General features: G+C 38.8%; 1 protein-coding gene across 2 annotated transcripts in view; it reads right to left on the minus strand.

The window, feature by feature from the left end:
* schip1 (schwannomin interacting protein 1) overlaps positions 1–20,358 on the minus strand; it is a 265,176-nt gene that overhangs the window by 176,823 nt on the left and 67,995 nt on the right. For both annotated transcript variants that reach the window (XM_028045404.1, XM_028045403.1), the window contains 3 exons: positions 6,101–6,165; positions 5,832–5,903; positions 4,179–4,314 (listed from right to left, as the gene is read on the minus strand). In XM_028045404.1, the coding sequence (XP_027901205.1) occupies positions 4,179–4,314; positions 5,832–5,903; positions 6,101–6,165 (273 nt within the window). The remainder of the gene's footprint in view (positions 1–4,178; positions 4,315–5,831; positions 5,904–6,100; positions 6,166–20,358) is intronic.

Raw genomic sequence — 20,358 nt, forward strand, 5'->3', positions numbered from 1 at the left:
CCCCTTTAATGAAACTCATAATTCTGCCTCCCTCAGCGGTGCTATTACAGCGCACAGGGATCAATCACAAAGAGAGATATCCAAGTTACAGCGTGAAAGACCAGTTTCGCAGACGAAAGTTGCATGTTGATCAAAGGAACAAACAAAAAGTCCCTTCATACAGACACCAGCATACATGCTTTCCAAAAGTATTCATGCCCCTTTAACATTTGCACATTTTGGACTGTAATAGTCACATACATTTTCTTGCTGACTCCGACAAGTCTTGAACCAGTAACGTCCTGTATTCAGATCACCTCATCTTCTTATAATTTAAGCCTGCGTCTTGTATTTTGTCGCAGAGTTGACCTGAGTTCAAGGTTCAAATAATCAGAAGCTGTAAAACACACTTGTCAAACAAGATGGCTGACATGAGTGTGCTGACATCATCCTGACAACTACGGAAACCCAAGAAGTGCACTAGTTTAAAAAAAAAAAAAAAATCCACATTTTACAAAAATTTAAATCTTCAAAAACCGAAAATCTGACTACTGATAAAACTGACTTATGACCCCGCCCTAATACAAACATTTTCAAATAATCAGTTTTTCTTCTAATGTACAAGTCTGCACTACTTCGTGTTGGACTATCACAAAAAAAAAATTCAGAGAAAACATACAAAAAAGTTTAAAAAAACCAAACATACCGAGTATACATATTTTTTCCAAGACACTGTTTCAGGCTCTGTTATACAGTCTGCTTTTGTCAAAGACTGGCATTGAAGTCGCAAAGGTTACAAATCCAATCACTTTAGAGATGGTTTCTGCATCTTTGTGTGTCAGGGAGAGAAAAAAAAATATGACCCCATTGCTGGTGAGTGCTTGTGTTTGTGCCTGTGCACACTGAGGATGAATAGCTGGCTCAACAGAAATGAAACTGGGAGAAATTCAAACATGGGGGAGCAGAAAGCATTACTGTAAAGAAATATTTCAACGAGAAGAAAGGGAGAAACAGACAGAGAGTGACAGTTTGTGAAGCGAGGCAGAGTTCATATCGGACTATTGTAATCCATCAACTGTATGGAAGGAAAAAAAACTGAATCACTCAATATGGAAAGAAAAGCTGAGCCTCCCTTTGATACACAGAGAGGGAGAGAGAGAGAGAGAAAGAGAGCAGATCTACAGAATCAGCACATTCAACCAGTGAACTAAAGTCTGTTTTTCATCTTCCCCTCCTCTTTTCTGCTCCATCTTCTTTGACCTTAGGGTCCTAATGCACTCATACAATTCACTCTGGCTTTCTCTCAGTGATGATCATCTGCCCCTGTCGGCAGGTCTAAGTCACTGAGCTAAGCAATTCCCTGCCTTCCCAAAGGATCTCAACTAGAACCACTGTCTGTTATATTATATAGATATATAGAAAGCTCTATATATCTATATACAGTAAGAATGTGTGTAGAGCATAAACATCCTGGATGACTTCATGAACTGTACACCCACTGGGTATCTGTCAGGACATACTTATTTCTGCTGTTCGCCACTCTCAATTGTCTTCTGTCATAAGCGATCTAACCCCTTCGTCATCTACAAGAATCTAAATCAAACAGTCTCCTCCAGCAGCAACTGAGCGGACAACTACCGCCTAAATCTCACAATCCTAGCCATCTCTGAGATGTAACCTGCCTGTTGACTTCAGCCTCAGGGATTAGCAGGTAAGTGTACAGACACTTGCTATTCAGCCAGCAGCGTGCAGACAATGCCGGCGTAGAATTATAATGACCACAATAGAGGCAGTGGAGAAAATCCAGAGGATTTATCTACCGTTTCGTGACGTGGCAGGTGGAGGAGTCGGTCTGAATGAGAATGGCTGTTGTACAGATTTTTACTGTCACTGTGTCTTTGCTGGGTGAAAATGTGTGCTTTTGTGAATGTCTTTGATTAAATCCTTTTATAGTTAGTCTTTAAGAAGGGATTGGATTTGGGTTTGCAATCTGAGAGAATTTTAACTAGAACTTGCTGCCCTCTTCTGGGCAAACTCAGTGCTACATGTACAGTTTTCCTAGGTAGGACTTAACAACGTTGAACTCTAAAATCTCCATAAAGGTGTTAGAAACTTATCATTAAAATGAAAATAAAGTTAAAATATGGTCAGATATTCATCCCACACACACGCATGTACACACACACACACACACACACACACACACACACTGTTGAGTAAAATGATAACTTAAACATTTGCAGCACAGGATGGAAAAGTTGTGGCGTTTATGAAATTAGATCAATTTCAACTTTCTGACCAAACTTTTTTTTTCTTTTCTGTAAATGGTCACAGTAAATCTCTTAGCTAAATGTAGAGTTTTTCTCTTAGTTAGCTGTTGTGTTGTTAATTGTCATTCAAACAATGTAAAATTTGCCCTCAGGAAAAATGTTTCTAGCCTCATATGGGGAGGCAGTGACTCAGGAGGTAATGGTTGCCAGTTTGATCCCCTGCTCCATACATTTCAGTCACCTTGCTGTTGTGCCTTTGGGGGAGATACCTGACCTGCTTTGTGGTCAGAAGGTTTGGGCTTATTGATTACAAAGTCTTACTTCTGTCAGTTTGCCCCAAGGCAGCTTTGGCCATATTGTCTTTTAACACCATCACTGATTTTAGTGTAAAGCTCTTTGGAGTCCTCTGACTTGATAAAATCCTACACAACTGCCGTCCACTTAACAATTTGGGTATGTCTATTTTTTTTTTTCTTGTTGCACTTTTTTTTTTTATCAAACTCTTGCTTTAAATGTGTTTACTTTTATTCTGTGTGGCTGAAGCAAAATGTTTGAGCTGTCAATGAAAACACTGGATAGATTTCAAGAAATGCAGAAATCTATGTATCTATGCATTTACAAGAAATCTATGCATATATGCAGTTTGTAAAGAGGACAAGGCTGAACCATAATGGACAGATTTTATGATTATATATCTTCAGCAAACACTTCTGAGGCAACTTATTGTGAAAATCATATGTCTTGACAGGTGGGTTCAATTGCAATTAATTCCAAGTCTCAAAACTACTGCACCACCAACTTCTTCCATCAAAGTCACCAGGCAGAGAAAATTACACATAGCCCACTCCTATCAGTAACCACCGCCATGCATTTGTTTGCAAGACAATTATCATTATTCCAGACATCACCAGAGGGAAAAAGTAAGAAGAAAATCCCCTCACACCAGGAAGAGACATGTTTAGATTGGCTAAAACAGTAACAGTTCAGACTGTATGCAGTGCCACTGTACTGGCGAATCACATAGAAATTTAAGATGATCCAAGTAAAACACATTTACTTATTTAACAAGAGGAGATCATATTGCATAAGCACAACATGTTTAAACTCTTGCAACTTCAATTCAGCTCGGAAACTTCGGAAACCTTCTTTAGACATGCAAAAATTGGTTTGCCAACCAAAATGTTTACTGTTTGCTTGCTGACAGCAGGAGCCTTTTTTTTACCCAAGGCCTCAGTCCAAAGCAGAATGCATTTTGTTATATACCCACACAGACAATCCGTGCCTCATTAGCCAGTTGTGTTTTTATTCTCATTTAACATTTGTAAGTGGAAAAAGTAATTAACTACTGAGTCTTCAATCAAAAGCACTGTCTGCTTAATAGTCGCTGATGTGGATAAAATGGCAAGACAATCCTAAATAGTAGAAATTTAACCAGAACCACCTATTATATTCATCATCAAGGCTAAGTACAGGTTGTGCACCATAATGGAGCAAAAATTGACATAAACTTAGCAAAAGAAAAAACTTCCAACAGAAGCCTAAACATTGTAATTTGCTTTTTCTTTAGCAACCTGAAACACAAGGTGTCTGTGTTACCAAGGCAGCGCTGATCAAACCACTTATTTTTCCACCTGTACTCGAAATGCTATTGCCTGTGTAATTGCCCTGGAGACTTTTTTCTTAGTTCGACTTCCACAAAGTTTATATAGAAATAAAGCAGAAAACACGTTATTTTTTTTCATCATCTTTTGATGCTGTTGAAACTTTTCCTCCAACGCAGAGAAAATAGAGCAGCAGCAAGCAGAATGTCACATCTTTGCAACGATCTAATACACGAACACTCATACAGCCGCCATAAACACATGTTGACATGTCATCTGCATGCCTGATATTTTAATGGCGAGTATGTGTGACACTCGGATGACTTACAGGGGTGCTGCCGTCTGACAGGGTCATCATGCTGATCGACATGCTCATCTTGTCAGAGGAGGAGAGTGAAGGTGGGGATGGGCTCCGTTTCTCCACTTCCTGTCTCTGCAGGAAGCCTCGCCAAGCCCGCTGGATGCTACGCAGCGAGATGAAGACAAAACGTGATGAAGCACAACAAAGGATTATGATGCAAGCTTTCTGCAAAAGAGCTTCACAGCTAAATAAGCATATTTTCTCATGACTCATGAGTTAGAAGTGCTAGAAGTTACTAACACTTAAAAATTCCATATTTTCTGACCTGGATCTGTGACTTTCTAACCTTGCGAGAGTGCAGCAATGAAGACTGAGGAGAGTCATCAGTGCACGCGGAAACTAAATATAAAATCTTGTGCTAAAGTTATTTTCCATTTAAGCTTTAAAGGGTTTCCATTAATTTATCAACCTGAAAGTATGGATGGATGAATCCACAGACAGACCATGGACAAACAGATATTTGGATGGGCTGATTGGCACACATACAGGTCTATAAATGGATGAAACATTGATGAACTGATAAATAAATGGATAAATAAACAAAATAATGGACATATGCATTGATGAAAGGTTGTTAAAGTGGCTAAATCGACAGACGGATGAATGGATGGATGATTTATTAATGGACAGACAGACGGTGGGATGGATGGACTGATAGATGGATGAAAACATATGGATAGATGAATAGATGGGTGAACAGACGGATCAATGGAAAGTTGGTCCCAAAAACAAATTGATGAATGGATAGTAAATGGAAAGATGACTGGGTAGATCAATGTGCAGGCTGGGTGGAGCAAGGTATTTTTCAAGACTTAGATATGCATCATCAGCTACAGGGAGCAAGGTCTTAAAAATCTAGATGTTTTCTTAAACTTTTTCATACTGTTCCAGAACTGTAAAATACCTAAATAAAATTCTAGATTTTTCCAGATTTGCTGAAGATGCAAAATGCTGATTCAAATTGTATCAGGCTTTCCTTCTGATCTTTACTGTCACTAGTTTAATTTGATGTTGCTTTGATTCTTTCATGCATGTTTGAGAAATCCTTTATTCTCCTGCCTGCCTCAAGCGTGCCTAAACTCTTAATGCCACAAAGGGCTGCTTATTTCCAGAAAGCTCCACTTTGGAGTTAGAGTCCCTAAACTCACAGAGCATTCTTACACTGCATTTTTCCACTGAGCTCCTCCAGACTAGTGGCAGCACCTGATTGAACTTGCTCATTTGAGGAGCTCATCATACAAGTTACGTCTCAGTCCAACGCTCCTAAGAACAGTTGTAAGCAACATAATGAGAAGCATTCTTGTGATGATATCGGAGCGTCAGAAAAAGCAGGAGCTTCTTAAAGAGACAGAGGCCCAATTTCAAAGTGTCAAACTATGAAGTCATGTTTGATATATACAGCATTTATACAACAACTGAAAGTAACATAGTTAACTGATTGTGCTGTAAAATGGCACCATGTTCCTGGAAAATACATAATACCAGCCTTTTAAGGTAAATGTACTTTTCTCTGATGGTAAGAAAATGACACAATGCAATGGTAAACATGTGAATGAAAATGTGTACTTTTTTCCTGCTGTAACTGAATCTATTGGTCAGCCTTTTGAACTGTATACTCACATCAACACTTTAGTCTCCATAGGCGGCAGGTTGATATTGATGTTGTTGTCTAGGTCCATAGTCAGATGATTACTGGCCCGGAGAGGAGAGAGGACAGTCAAAGGACACAGAAATACGGGTTCAATCTGGGTTTCAGGTAATTAAACAGCGATGACTGGGTCCCAAGAGCAGAAAAACTGTCTGTGTGTTTGTGTCTGTTTTCTCCACAGAAGCAGAGAGCTCATTCAGTGTATTACATTATGAATGTGTGTGTGTAGGAACCAACTCACCTCTGCAGCCGCAGAGCTTCATCATTAACATGCTTGTAGCCTCTCTGGAGGGTCTTCAGTTGATCCTGAAAAAATGAGAAGAAAAGGAAAGAACAATGAGTCGAGGAGACAGGAATCAGATGGCAGCTGACGTCTTGGACATCAGAACTTCTCCCCTGATCGGGGGGGAGAAAAAAACGCGCTGCAGATGAATAAACATTTTTGGTTCCTCAAAGTAGCACGTCAGCTAGCGGAGATCAGCGTCGTGATTTTATGGGAAGCCGTTGAAAAACAAAGAGAACTTCTGTCAAAACTGCTGCCTTAACATTTTCCGAGCGATCAGCCGGGAGGTAAAGTGCAGAAGATGCATGGGGACATCCTTCATGTACGGCACCGTTGCGCAGATGTGGCAGACAGTTTGAAGACAAAGCCATAAAATTTTATGCTTTACTAAAATAACTTTTAGCTCTTCACTCCTTTCCTCAGTAACTGCTCCCTCTCCCCTCCCCTTTGGCTTGGTTCTTGTGTTTTAATAGCGCCGTATAATGAGGACAGGCCTGCCTCTACATAATTGAGCAGACTAATTCAATTACGAAGGACCAGCGAAGTTTAAGTGGAGCGCTTCTTTCAGACGAGCCAAGAAGGTCACATCAGGGCACCGATCATCCACTAGCTTCACCACAGTGCGCTGATGTGCGTCTACAGTCAAATTCTTTATTACTGTTTGACTTTCTGAATAATGGCCGTTTAACAACCTAATCATTAAGAAATATATGACATCAATTAGATGACCGATTAAGTAATAGAGAAGCCCGCCTGGAGAAACATGTCACATCTATTAGATGAAGTGCTGCATTAAAATTAATGTTTACTCCTATGTTTACTTTATGACTTGGTCTCTGAAGTTATTCATTGTATAATGACAGACAGCGCCTTGCCAGACTTCAGACTATCACATAGGGGTAAGTGATAGACCAACATCAAGTAGTGCGCAGTTGCCAAGTGGAAAGCAAATGAAACATGGTTTCCAACATTTTGTAGAAATAAAAAAATGAGATTGGTGTTTGATGTGTTTTGCCCCATTTACTGTGATACCCTTAATAAACTCTACTGCTTCTAACTGCCTTGAAAAGTCACCCATTAGGTAAACAGGGGCCCAACTGTATATAATTTAATCTCAGTGTGCAGTACTGTTGTGGAAAGGCTTTAGGGGTTTGGTGGAGAATATTAGTGAACAAACAGCATCATAAAAACCAAGAAAGTCACAGGGCTGATCAGAAAAAATTTTACAGGGAAGTTTAGAGCAGAGTGAGTTTATGAACCAATTTCCCAAGTTCTGGGCAAAAAATCTCAACTGTGGCAGCATGTTGCGGGACTGCCTTTCTTCAGCACTGATAGTGGATGTTGGTCAGAGTTGAGAAGAAAAAGCATTGGTATACTTTGTACTGGTCTATGGTTGGTGGTAACTGGTTAAAAAATGACAAAATGTGAAGGTTTTAAAAGGTATGCTTTTGCAAAACCCAGTATGTAACTGTTGTGTCTTTGGAAAAACTTCCTTTCGAGCAACTGCGGACAGCAACGCAATCCCTTTTTCCATAATTATTTTACATGTTTATGCAAACAGGAACGGTTAGTTTGGTCATTGCTTTGCTTACAAGAAGGAAGAATGAACTCGTTAGACAAAATCAAGCTCTACATACTGAACAATGGTTGTTTCAAGGGGATGTTTTCAATTTCATCTTTAGCATCTTGATCGAGTGGAAGCATAAGCGCGGCTCTCTGCTCTGGATAACTAAATCTTCCCCGACCCTTCTCTCCTCTTTTGAGTCAATGTAACTTCTGCCTTTTTCTACATCTGTCTTAATATCCTTCTTGACAGACAGTGGTCTCTTTCTTGGACAGTGTCCATTACCCATACACATTCAGGGAAAGGCTTCTTGAATGTGGCCGACTGGGAATATTGAGACAGGGTAACAGAGAATTCATTCAGAAAGATGTTGAAGAAAATGTTGGTTAGAGAATAAGACAGCTGTCGGGAAACAAGAGATAAAACAGCGTTAAACAGTGGTAAAAAATAAGGAGGGGTGTGTGTGTGTGTGTGTGTTTTAGGTAATCGAGCTCCAGGGAGACATGAGCAAGTGGATCATTTCAATTTCCTCCTCTTTGTCCTTTTGAATTGATATCAAATCTTTCTGGAAGACTGCAGGATTCGATTGGTTAGTTTGATTTTTTTCAGTTAGCAAAAGGATAAGCAGGTGAAGCTAATATCTTGAAGATAGATTACACAACAACACCTTGAAAGCGGTTAATGCTGTTTATGAGTCTGTGTTAACATTTGAGAATACAAGTGTTAGAATCACTTTGACGTTGTTTTGACCATTTCAAAGAGAGGAACAGCAGATATACATGCATTCTGCTTGGTGATGTATGTTCAAGCTTCCATTTTTCTGTAGTGATTAGCTATGATCAGGTATTGGATGCTTTAAAAGGAAGTATGGGAAAAAAAAAAAAAACGGACACAAAACCAAGGTTATGTAGGTTTTGTGCACCATACTTCTGTAGAGAGGTAACATCAAAGGGAACTTTTCTTTGCTGTGAAGTTTTTACTGCACTACTCCGGACATGCACAAAGATTTAAAGTGAAGACTGCTGCAGAAAGGTCAGTGAAGAAAAGGACAAAAGGAGGCCAAGAGTCAAAGTATACATACACAAAAGTACAGTTTCATTATGTTGTTTGGGATTATATGGTTGTTGGATGGTAGAAAATAATTGGTATAAACGATGTATTTGATGTCACATACAACCTCCAGTAATTCTTGAAAGTACCTGTTGTCAAACAAATCTAACAGGTTGTAAAAAGTTGCATATCATCTGCAGAATGCAACTGTAGCTAAAAGTTAGCACAAATTTCCAAGTTTATATACCATGCACCACAATGTAGCAGGTAGCTTATGCTACTGGAAATGCATTTGATATGTTGACTCGCTTAAGTAGATGCCAGGGATAAGGGACTGGTGTTGTTGAGAGAACCACGTAGTAAAGAACAGCTTCTGCTGAAAAGACCTACTAGGTTAAAAGCTATTGGGATGCTTTAAAGCTAGAAACATTCCCCCCACCCCTTTGACACGGTGAAAGATGTTAGATTTCAACATAATGGAATTACTGCAGCAACGTGAAAGTATATATATTTTATCCCTCTGACGCATTAGCAACATACAGTATATCCTAGACTTTACAAAGACACTAAGAAATTCTCAAAGATTTGGCCTGTACCCCCGTTGGCTGACAAGAAAAAAGTATTTTGAAATCATTGTGTCAAAATTCAATGTTTAAAAATGACTTGCAACTAAAAGCAAATTTCATGGGCCGTTTCCCGTAACATTTGTCTCTCTGCATGCTGCCTCTAACATGAAAAGAAACACATGTGCACTGCAGGTTTAGGATAATTGCCTTTGTGTATAGGCTAAAATTTTCAGCCTCCATGGACAAAATATAGATATTTATATTGAATTAGATTCATTTATTCTTTACTTACTCATCACTCTTTAGTATTTAGATATTCATTTGTACTAGTCGAGCTGAAATTCTGATAGTATCAAGCACCTGAGCAAAGTCCTGACCTCAGCAGGACATTTATGATCCCAATACTAGGGACTGATTTCAAAATCTATAGAGTAAACATTTGGCAATAATCAGGTATCAAATTAAAAAGATCAACACATTTTTAAAAGCATTTAATTTTCACTTGTACATAACTATCACCTTCCCCATATCTGTACCTGTATTAATCAAACTCTGCCTTATTATAAAATTCTTATCATCTCATTTGTAGGACGAGAATGCCAAAAAAGTACTTGGACATAAACCAGAGGTTTGCATAATTTAGTGGCAGGGTAGACAGAAAATCTATAGTCATTTTGGGCTCTGGTAGTGCCAAGAAGACTTGTATTGATTTGTGTGTGTATATATGTGTCTTGCGTGTGCAGATATGTGTGTTGGTAAATTTATGGTACAGTCAAACAGAGTAGAGAGAGCAGGATGCAGAAGAGAACCTGAGCCCAGTGGATGTAACAGACTAAGGGAAACATCTACACACAGCAAACCCAGGAGATTTAACTGTTTAATTAGGTAGGTGGGTAAGTTAGGTATGCACCAGGGTTCTATAATGGTCTTCAAAATTTTAAAACATGCAAATATTTTAATTCATAGTATTTCTGTGCTTTATAGGCTTTTATTAAAATGGTGGTTGTAAGGGGAAAACAAACAACAAAAAAACCCCTCCCACACCTGTTGCTGCACGATGCAGATCAGCCTACTAAATGAAGGCTGGGACACTTTTTCTTTTCGTATTAAAAAAAAAACACATTTGGTTTACTGAGATTTTTTATGCTATGGAAAGCACAAAGTCTAGATTGGAAACAGAAGGAGCACAAAGAACCACTCAGCTAACTGTTTTAATACAAGCAGTGAAATAAACCCCTAAAAATAATCAACTAATTTAAAATATTAGACTCCCAGTGTTGATCTACAAATTTCATAATGTCACGGAAGAATTTTTTTTTTTTTTACCCCTCCAGGGGGTCTTTTTGTGGGCTCTAGTGTCCCTTTTACGAAAGTAGGCTGACAGGAATGGGGAAGGACAGGGGGGAAGACATGCGGCAAATGTCGCCGGGTCCGGGAGTCGAACCCGCGACGGCCACGTCGAGGACTCAAGGCCTCCAAATATGGGTCGCGCTAACCACCACGGCACGCCCACAAAAGAATATTTTTTATGCAATGAGAGCAGGCGAACAGTTCTACTGCCTTTATATGATATTTTCTCTAGATTTCTTGTAATGCCTCTGCCTGTTCTGTGTTTGGGTTCTACTTTCATCTACAAAAACATGACACTTGATCATTATGTTTGTTCTAAGAAATAAGGATTTTTGGAAATCTTTGGTCAATTCTGGTAACATCTTGTAACATCAGATTCCACAGAACTCCATCGGAGGCCGAGTGGAGTTTGTGCTTTGATGAGTTAAAGTCTGAATTAGCTGCAAAATGAGAGTAACAAACTCTTTGAGAGGTTTTCATAATTCAAACTGGGATTTTCATGTTTATTTCGTTTAGTGAATCTGGATCTTTTCCTTAAAGAGGTAATAGAAGAGGTCAAAGGGCTTTTTTTGTTTAAACTGAACACTGACGCTCTTGTTAGTGGTTATAGAAATCTTCAAAACAAGGTTTTCGTTGCAAATGTGCAGCAATTTCTGTGTGGACTTACACTTTTTTTCCCCTCAAACAATAAAAAAAAACAACATGTTAGGTAAATAGGCAAATAAAAAAAGGAAACCCCTCAAATGTCTTTGTGTTTGTGTGGCTTTTTGCTTCTTGGTTTTCTGCCCTCTCTGCAGGTAATTCCTTCCCTCCTGCCCCCCAAAGGATTATAAATATGTTTGTGTACACGATATGGATTTACTGATTTGCACCCTTTCTAATAAAATTTAGATTTTTGTTATTTTTCTAGTATTGAGTTTTATGGTTTTGTGTGAGCTGCCTCATAGTGGGTTTTATTGGTATTTTACTGCCTCACAATATGTTTGGTGTCCGTAGTACAAGGTGTTAAAAGCTAATACAGCACTTTAAAAGATAGCTGCACATCAGATTTTCTATAATAGAACTATAAAGAGCAGCTAAACTGCCAGGAACCCAAAGATAAAAATGATAATAGATGATAGAAGGTGAGGTTGTAATGCTGGTCATATTTATCCTCCATAACACTTTTCATCACATCTTATCCTTTAGGAGATAGCAATCAGATATATAAATTGGCTATTTTCATTACAGATTATTGAAGGTTATACCGCTGACAGTAAAAAAAAAAAAAAAAAAAGGCTTGCCTGGCATGCGAATACAATTTTAATACATAAAAAAAGGAGTACGGTGGAGGAGCCTGCTGAGTAATTGATGATAGCAAGAGTGAGATTCAAAGCTGGTTATAGGATTAAGAAGGAGAAAATGTGAAAGCAGATTCATTGTTGAGAAAGGAAAGAGGGAATAAGAAGGTGAAAGAACATGCCTGCAGGCTGTGAAGGAATTAAACTGGAACTATGCCAAGGCTGCCAGAGAAACATACAAGCTAGAGAACTGTCCTTCTGGGAATTGGGCCTTCATCTCTCCTGTACATTGACGTAAATCTGTCTCCTCTACCTCGAATAAAACATACACATAAACAGCCATGCGCGTACGACGCTCAATCTGCACATGATTTAACAGGATGTGCAGGCTTTGTAAATTATTTTTTAACTCAACTTAGAGGTCCAAGTGAAAGATAGATGGGAACAAATGGAAACACACCCGAAGTGATTAAAAAAAGGGATAATAATCAGTTTTATGATTCTGGTATGTTTATTTAAATGTACTCTTGTCATTAATTCCAGTATTACATTCACTTATTTACCATAGAGTCGTAGCTGATTTTCTTTTTCTTTTTTACTTTATGTAAAGTGGAGTTAACAGCTCACTGTTCGTTCCTCTATTATCCAGCTTTGTTTATTTACCTGGAGAAATCAATGAACTCCATTACAGAGAAAAATATTAATGAACAAACCAAGTAATATTTACACTTCAGTGCAAATGAAAACTAACAAGTAAAGGGAGAAAAGCTGATCACCATGTTATAACATGACAGACAAGGCACATACTTTACAACCTACAGATTCACTTTATTTCAGACACACAAATAAAATATGAGAACATTTGGCTGAGCAGCCAATTACCACTGAGCTCAGTGGTAATTTGATTCAGTTAATTTAACCATGAAGAATTGAAAATTTTTCATTCCATTTCATTTTCTTTCTGAATTAAATGTCAGAGAACGACCCATTAGATTAGAAGGTGGCTGGATTATATCTGGAGGTGCAGAAATATGAGGTTTCTGTACCTCCACCATCAGTTTCAGTGTTGCTTTAGAAGAGGAAGCAACATCAGTATTTACACAATTTTAGCAGCAGCAAAATTGGAGGAAGCAGGTCACACACCTTTCCAGATTGCTGTGAGCATACTTTCAAGGTGTTAAAAGTTGATGTCTTAGGCTCTTATTTTAAAGTAAAAACAACAACATCAAACCTGAATAGCTATGTTGCATTGATGAAGTTTACTTTTTTGGCATTAGGGACATCATAGACTAGACCACATAAGATTTAAGCACAATAGACAAACACAATATTGTACACTGATTACACTTTCCTGAAAATAATGTTTGAGAAGAAGCTTGTGATGGAGGGGCCACGGTGCCCAGACCATATCACTTTCTAAGTTTGGTTAATTCAGGAGATCTTGTTGTTTGACATTTGACCTGCAGCAGCAGTTACGTGACCAAAAGCAATATGGGAACTGACCTGGAAAACCTGCAGAGTTGGACGGCCATAATGAGGTTGTAGCCCTAGCTAGCTCAAGTTCAAGTTAAATCTTTTATTGTCCCATATGGGGAAATCTGGTGCACAGCAGTCATACCGGTCAACAGAAATACCATGCGCAATAATGTGTCAAAATGTGCCATGCTTGGCTTGACATCAGTATTTCAGTTGTGTGCATTCTCAGAACAGATGGAGAACTCAAGCTCTGTTTCTGTCGTGCATACAGTTGCTTTGGAAAATTTGTCTACATGCTATTTGATTTTTTATGTTTAAGTGTAGATAATCTAGCATCAATTTGACTTTAACTACAAAAAATGCATTTTTTTCACATACTTTATTGTGGTTTCACTTAAACATCTGGCTGGTGTCAGAGAAAATAAGGCAATCAGACAATCAAAAGCTGGTTACACCTGTGCATAGGGGGGGGAAAAAATATTGCTTGCTGACCAGGTTCTTGCAACTTAATTATAGGATACCTTAGAGCCAACCGAGTCACCTTAACTCACTCAAGTTACACCCAAAACCCTGTCTTGACCTGGTCCTGCACCTAGCTGGTTCAAACACCATCATACCATCTGCCCTGGTGCACACACAGAGTCCTGTGAGTATCAAACACACATGCAGTAAGCAGTGGGCTTGGAGGCAGCCTCAATCAGTCAAATTTCCCTTGGGTCCTTTGGCCTCGCCAGCCAGCCAGCCAGTCGGCGCCATCTCTACCATCACATTCATATCCTCAATCCTTTCCTCTACCAGGGGGACACAGAGCCTAACGATTACCCTGCATTTGTGTGAGATAAGGATAGCTAAAGACACGCTGTTATCGCAGTCAAAACTGGCAAAAATCTGTGTCATTTGGCACCTGCATGTATATATATGTGTGTGTGTGTGTGTGTATGGGCAGATTTGCCAGTGCCCATTAGGATTTAGTATCCAGACTCTGCCAATGTCGTCCCTGAATGACCCTGCAGTAAGAGCTGACTGGCGTGCTTGCTTTGGTAGTCTCTCTCACACACGCCGACGCAGGGAGTCATCCTTTCTGCTGTGGGAGTTTTGCTAATGAGTGAAGGTGTCAGAGAGTAGAGGCACTGCTAGATAGAGAGGAAATGAAGCAGGGAGGAAAAACCTAAATACAGCCATGCAAAGCTAATACACCACTATCGAGAACAGACACATCAACACATAAATACCGCATCATACGACTAGCAATAAATGAAGGAATAATGGATACATCATAGAAAAGGGACAGGAACCTTCAGTGTCACAATATGCTATAGATACCGGAGAGAGGAAAGAAGCTCTATATGTATGGGATAAATCTTTTTTGATTAATCTGGAACTATTTTCCATTTTTTGTAATACAACCATGGAAGGTCACTGTGTTTTATTGGAATCTTATTTGCAAGACCAACAACAACAAAAAAAAGAAGCAATTAATCATAAAGTGGAGTCCTAACCCAACTGAGCTTGAGTTATTTTTGTGCAATTTTAATTCTTATCACAGATTGTGTGTGGGCATTCTAATGCAGGATAAAAACCAGACCTGGGCATTTATTATGGCATGCTGCATATTCAGCGCTCAACATATCATCAACAAGGAAATCAAACATACATGAAGTGTTATTCCTGCATGAGAATAGAAATCTTTCTTTTGTTTTGAAAAAAAGGCTTTTATGTCAAAGCAGACTCCTTTCAGTTCCTAATTTAGGATTTAGGTTGCTGCATAAGCATCCTTGTGAAGTCCTCCGGCAGTGCACCACTGTAAGCTGGATCTCTGCTGGTAAACAGAGAAAGAGATGAGTTACCCTAAGAAATGTTCAGGCTAAAAAGAAGAAAGAAAGGATGATACAAACGGTCTCGGTAAGTATTTATTTAGCAATGAAAAGCACCTATGTGTTTATACTGAAGTGCTCAGTTTGGGTAAAACTAAGACTCATTCTCACAAATTACACCTTAAACATAATTCAAGAGGCTAAGGTAGTCAAGTCGACTTTACTTCTTTAGCATATTATAGTAAGTCCTTCACATGCTTCATTTAATTACTGCAATTTTGGAGTTTTGTGGATATTTGTTTCAGATTAGAGAAGCATGAAAACAGGACGTTGCTTCTGCATTTGGTTCTGGCTCTGTGAATGCAGAATTCATCTGCACCAGAAGACCTGAGTGATCTGGAAGGTTGATACAATAACAATAGATCATTGATGTATTTTGGCATCAAGTCATTCAGTGATTTATTAACTGAACTGAGGTCATGTGCTCTATCTTCCTGGTTTTAGTGAGAACACAAGCAGCAGCGTTCTGGATCAGGTGCAGCTGTCTGATTGACCTTTTAGGCAGACATGTGAAGATGTTTTTGCGGTAAGATAAATGCACAGCTGAGTTTCTCTAAATCATACCGGGACATTAGTTCTTTAATCCTGGAAAGGTTCTTCAGGTGACAGAAGGTTGACTTTGTAATTGTCTTTATGTGTCTCTAAAGGTTCAGGGCTCAAGGATTGAGTGGGTTTCTAGTCACCTGGTGAGTAAAGCTGTGTATAATCTGCATAGTCATGGTAGCTAATCTTATCAGTTGTTATAATTTGAGCTATCAGGAGCATGTAGATATTGAATAAGAGGGATCCCAGTGTGGAACTTTGAGGTGCTCCGCGTGTGACTTCTGACCTCGCTGATGAAAGGTGAACAGAAACTGCAGTAAAATACAGCTCTTGCTAATTTTTGACAACTGTCTTTATGAGATGCACAATAGTATTATGGTTGTAAATGATACTGGAGAGTTTGAAAGTGAAAATGTACTTGTTTGACTTAAATGCTTAATAAACATAAACACAGAGTTTCCTAAAGCTATGCCATGAGGATGTCTTGTTTTAGGATTGTCTAACAGCATTTCAGGAAATACTGGAAACACTGTTAGATTTTTACAAAAGATAATTAATATTTATGTTCAGAAAACTTAATTTAAACCATAGCAGGTCACTCTGTATTTATTTGCAATTTGTTTTATTTATTTATTTTTGCCAGACATGATTAAATTGGATTTTCATTTACTTGGTGATTTAGGTCTTGACACACCATAATTGTGTAATTCTTAGCGGTATCACGCTAAAGTGAATACACATAAACATACGTTCATGCATTGCAAAATGCAACACATTCATATAACTTCACATGCCCTCCTGCATATACTTGAATAAGGCTTCAGTTGTGCAAAACTCAGGAGTGAAACAATTTTCCTCACCGCCTAATATTAGACACCAGAAGAGAACAACACCCCCCGCCCGGTGTGGAACTCGTTTGGATTTTCTATTAAAACATAAACAATGTAGAAAATGACCTCTCCCAATCATTTACACTCCCACAATGTTTTTTCGTGTATAGTTAGCACTTCTTCGTCTCCTGCTGGGCCATAATCAGCACTGTAAAGCCAACCGTTAACATGCCAGAACAAACACACGATAAAGCACCCTTTTACAACATCTCTCAATAATACCTGTCCTCCGCAGGAGCTGAGCTGAACAACACCACACAAACGACTGCACTGCAGGCTTAGGAGCAATATATATGCAAAGAGCTGAAAGTAAATGTATGAAGCTATAAAGTTTTTTTATATTGGGCATTATGGTCAAATGGAAGCATCGGCATTGTTGCTTAATAAGATTGTAAAGACGGCGGGAGGAACAGAGTAGTAAGACATGCAGAGCAAAGAATATGAGCTCCCTGGGGGAATTTTTTTAGTTAAGGTGATGTGGTACCATTAAAAACTTTATTTTGCTTATGAACAAATTCTATAAGAGACCTATAAAATATGCTGAATTATATTTTTGACAGTGCTGTAAAATTAAAACTTTCCAAGCTCCCAAAGACATGACTGACACACTTCTGGGAAAACTTTTAACCTTTAATGTGTCCTCCAGTGATTTAATTCTGTTCTAAAAGTTAGTTCAGACAACTTTTAACTGACACTTTAAATAAAAAAAAGTGATACTAATACAGGAGAGACCCACCTACACGAGTAAAGTCTCTAAAACTAAAGTAGAATCCCTCCAATAGCTCATGTTGAGAATACATTTTGTTTGAACCAAACATTTGAAAGCTTTCTGCTCAAAGTGTGTATTATCTCCAGGCCCAAGCTGAGACGCCCAGGAAATGCCTTCTGAGTCGATTTCCCTGGTGTAACAATGCTTTTCCACATCCACAGAGCAGTTCTCTTTTTTTTCCCTTTCCTTTTACAGGGTCTTCTGCACTTTCAGTTGTAAGCAAATTGATTCTAACATGAAATATAAGTGTGGTGAAACTGTAAAGGCGCAATAATTCCACAGAAAGCCAACACAATTTGAAGGCTATTTCTTTGTGAGGCCTTGTTTGTGCCTCCTGTGGCTCAAACACCTTGCAAAAAAACCAACAAAAAAAAAAACATCAATTAAAAGGACATAAAAAAGCTGTTTTCTTTACTGCCTCTGTTATAAAACTGAATGTGTCATGCTCACGTCGCGCGCTCAGACATCCATTATCCAACCGAGGCGCACGCTTCCAAAAAAAAAATAAAAATAAACAATTATAGCCGGCTTTGAAGTGTGAGTTAAAGCTGTGACTGTCCATTAGCGATGGTCCGTTGCTGTTCTGGGCTTAATGAAGTGGAAGGGCAGAAAAAAAGAGAAACCCCTGCACACCTGATTAATGAGAGAAGTGGATGGAGGTAATAAGTGGGTAATAGGGATGAAGACAATATGAGAGAAAGGGGACTGATAAGAGAGAGAGATGTAATGAGGTAAAAAGAAAAGGAGAGAGAGAGAAAAAAAGGATACTGCAGATCTTCCTCAATTTTTTATTGATCTATGCAAAGCTTCTATCTGTAGAAATGATTAGGCTTTATTCCTGGAAAGTCTTTACTAAATGGACAATCACATCTTGGCTCAAAGTTATCGGGGTATCCAATAACTTTTAACAATCCTCGCGGTCGTGGTTGTGCAGGAGCCCTGGCTTAGTTCTCTTCAGCTCAGCAGGAAATGATTAAAGTCACGCTCCAGCCAAGCGCCAGTCCCTCCACTTTTTGCCTTTAGGGTGGAACCGCCCACCTGCACTAAGCCTCTTAAGAAGGCCAAGGCACACGGCCATACAGGCACACATTGAATCAGTCACCTGTGCTGGGCTGTGAGGGAAGCGTTAGGCAGTTAGCTGCAGTGGGCTTCGGCTACGCTCTGAAAAGCAGCAGCAGGAGCAGCTCGGCGGGGCACGGCAGGCAAGCAGTGTGGGTGTTCATTAAAACACCCAGCACCATTCACAGAGAAAAAAACAAGGCAATAAAAGCAATTAATCTGCCCATAAACAAGCCATTGCGCCTGTCCAACACACCCACAAACACGTTCTGATGACACAGGGAGCAGCGAAGAGAAGAGGAGCTGTGGCCCCGGTTCCTCCCAGCCCATCTTTCTTATCATCTGTCTCTCTCGGTCCGTTTCCGTTTCTCTGAACTACTCAAATAAATCCACAGATTTTAATGCTTTTTAATCTAAAACATTGCGACTCTGTAAATCTTCTAAAGCCAAGTTGTAGCAATAGGCCAACACAGAGGATGGGTAAAATGTGCGCCATAGATCACTAGAAGATGCTTAGAACAGTCTGGCAGAGACAGTTTTTCAGACTCGTCAATGATTTCTTTTATGACTGTGTTTTGTGAAGGTTTTTTTTCCCTGTGTGTCCCTGTCCCTTTATTGCTCTGAATCTCTAAATGTGTTAATAGTAGCAGAAAGTGTAGTTAAACATAGAAAATTAAATCGGCAATCAAATAACATGCGTTGGGACATCTGGTGTCTCTCATCAACTCTTCATCATGAAGTTGTCTACTTGCAGGAAACAAACTCAGGACTCCAAACAAGTAAATATGCAAAAAGTGAATATGCAATATTGCAATAGGGCTCTAATGATAATATGTAGTATATACAGTATACTGTTTACATAAATATAAAGTTATGCCCAAAATGATTTATACTCTTGGTAGACTGAATTTTAAGTAACACTTAAAAAGTACTTTTTCCAACACGGCCCTTGTTACTTGAGTTACAAGTAACATTTTTGGGTGGCTCTGTAAGAATGCCAACTTAAATTTAATATAAAATCTGTGGCTGGAGCAGACAAAAAAAAAAACTTGATGGTTGTAGGAATAATTCAGGATTGGATTTATTTAGACTATGCTGTCCAAGTTGTCAAGCAAAACAGTCATGTGCCAATTAGCTTGTGAGGGTATAGACTGAGTAATGATGCTTATGCAGTCATAAGCTAATTAGCCATTTGGTAGCAGTCCAGGGATGTGTTTCTTAAAACTTGTGTTTGCTAGAGAGAAAGGAAGCACAAAAAATAGAAGAACAACAAACTTTTTTGTGCTTCTATGACTACAAGACAAGTATTAAAATAGGTTTACCGTTCAGCAGGGATTTCCCCACAGACTGTGATTATTGCAAACCAATAAAAAAAAATCTCTCAAAAATATCTAAGACACACAAGTCAAGTTTCCACTGATGACAATCGAAAGCAGTTTTATCAGTGCCGAACTAAAGAATCTCTCTCTATGCAAACCTGAAGACAAAATGAACATTAGGGTTGCATGTATGTACATTCTCAATTTCATATTCATATTGTTGCCATTATCTCCAGAGGCTGCTCAGATGATGAGAGATGAATACTTGCATGCCTCCATCATATTGACTAATAATAGAAGTGCTGAGAGAGAGCTAAAAATAGCATGCTGGTTTTAATATTGGAAGTGTGCTGCATTTTTCAGCCCTATAGCTACATTATAGCTAAAAAAGAGAATAATGACATTTTCCTCTGCTATTTTTTTCTACTACTCTCCAATACTGCATGATCTGGAGTGATAACTAAATTAACTTTGTG

The sequence above is a fragment of the Xiphophorus couchianus genome, chromosome 18 (genome assembly GCF_001444195.1).
Source record: "Xiphophorus couchianus chromosome 18, X_couchianus-1.0, whole genome shotgun sequence".
NCBI lineage: Eukaryota > Metazoa > Chordata > Actinopteri > Cyprinodontiformes > Poeciliidae > Xiphophorus > Xiphophorus couchianus.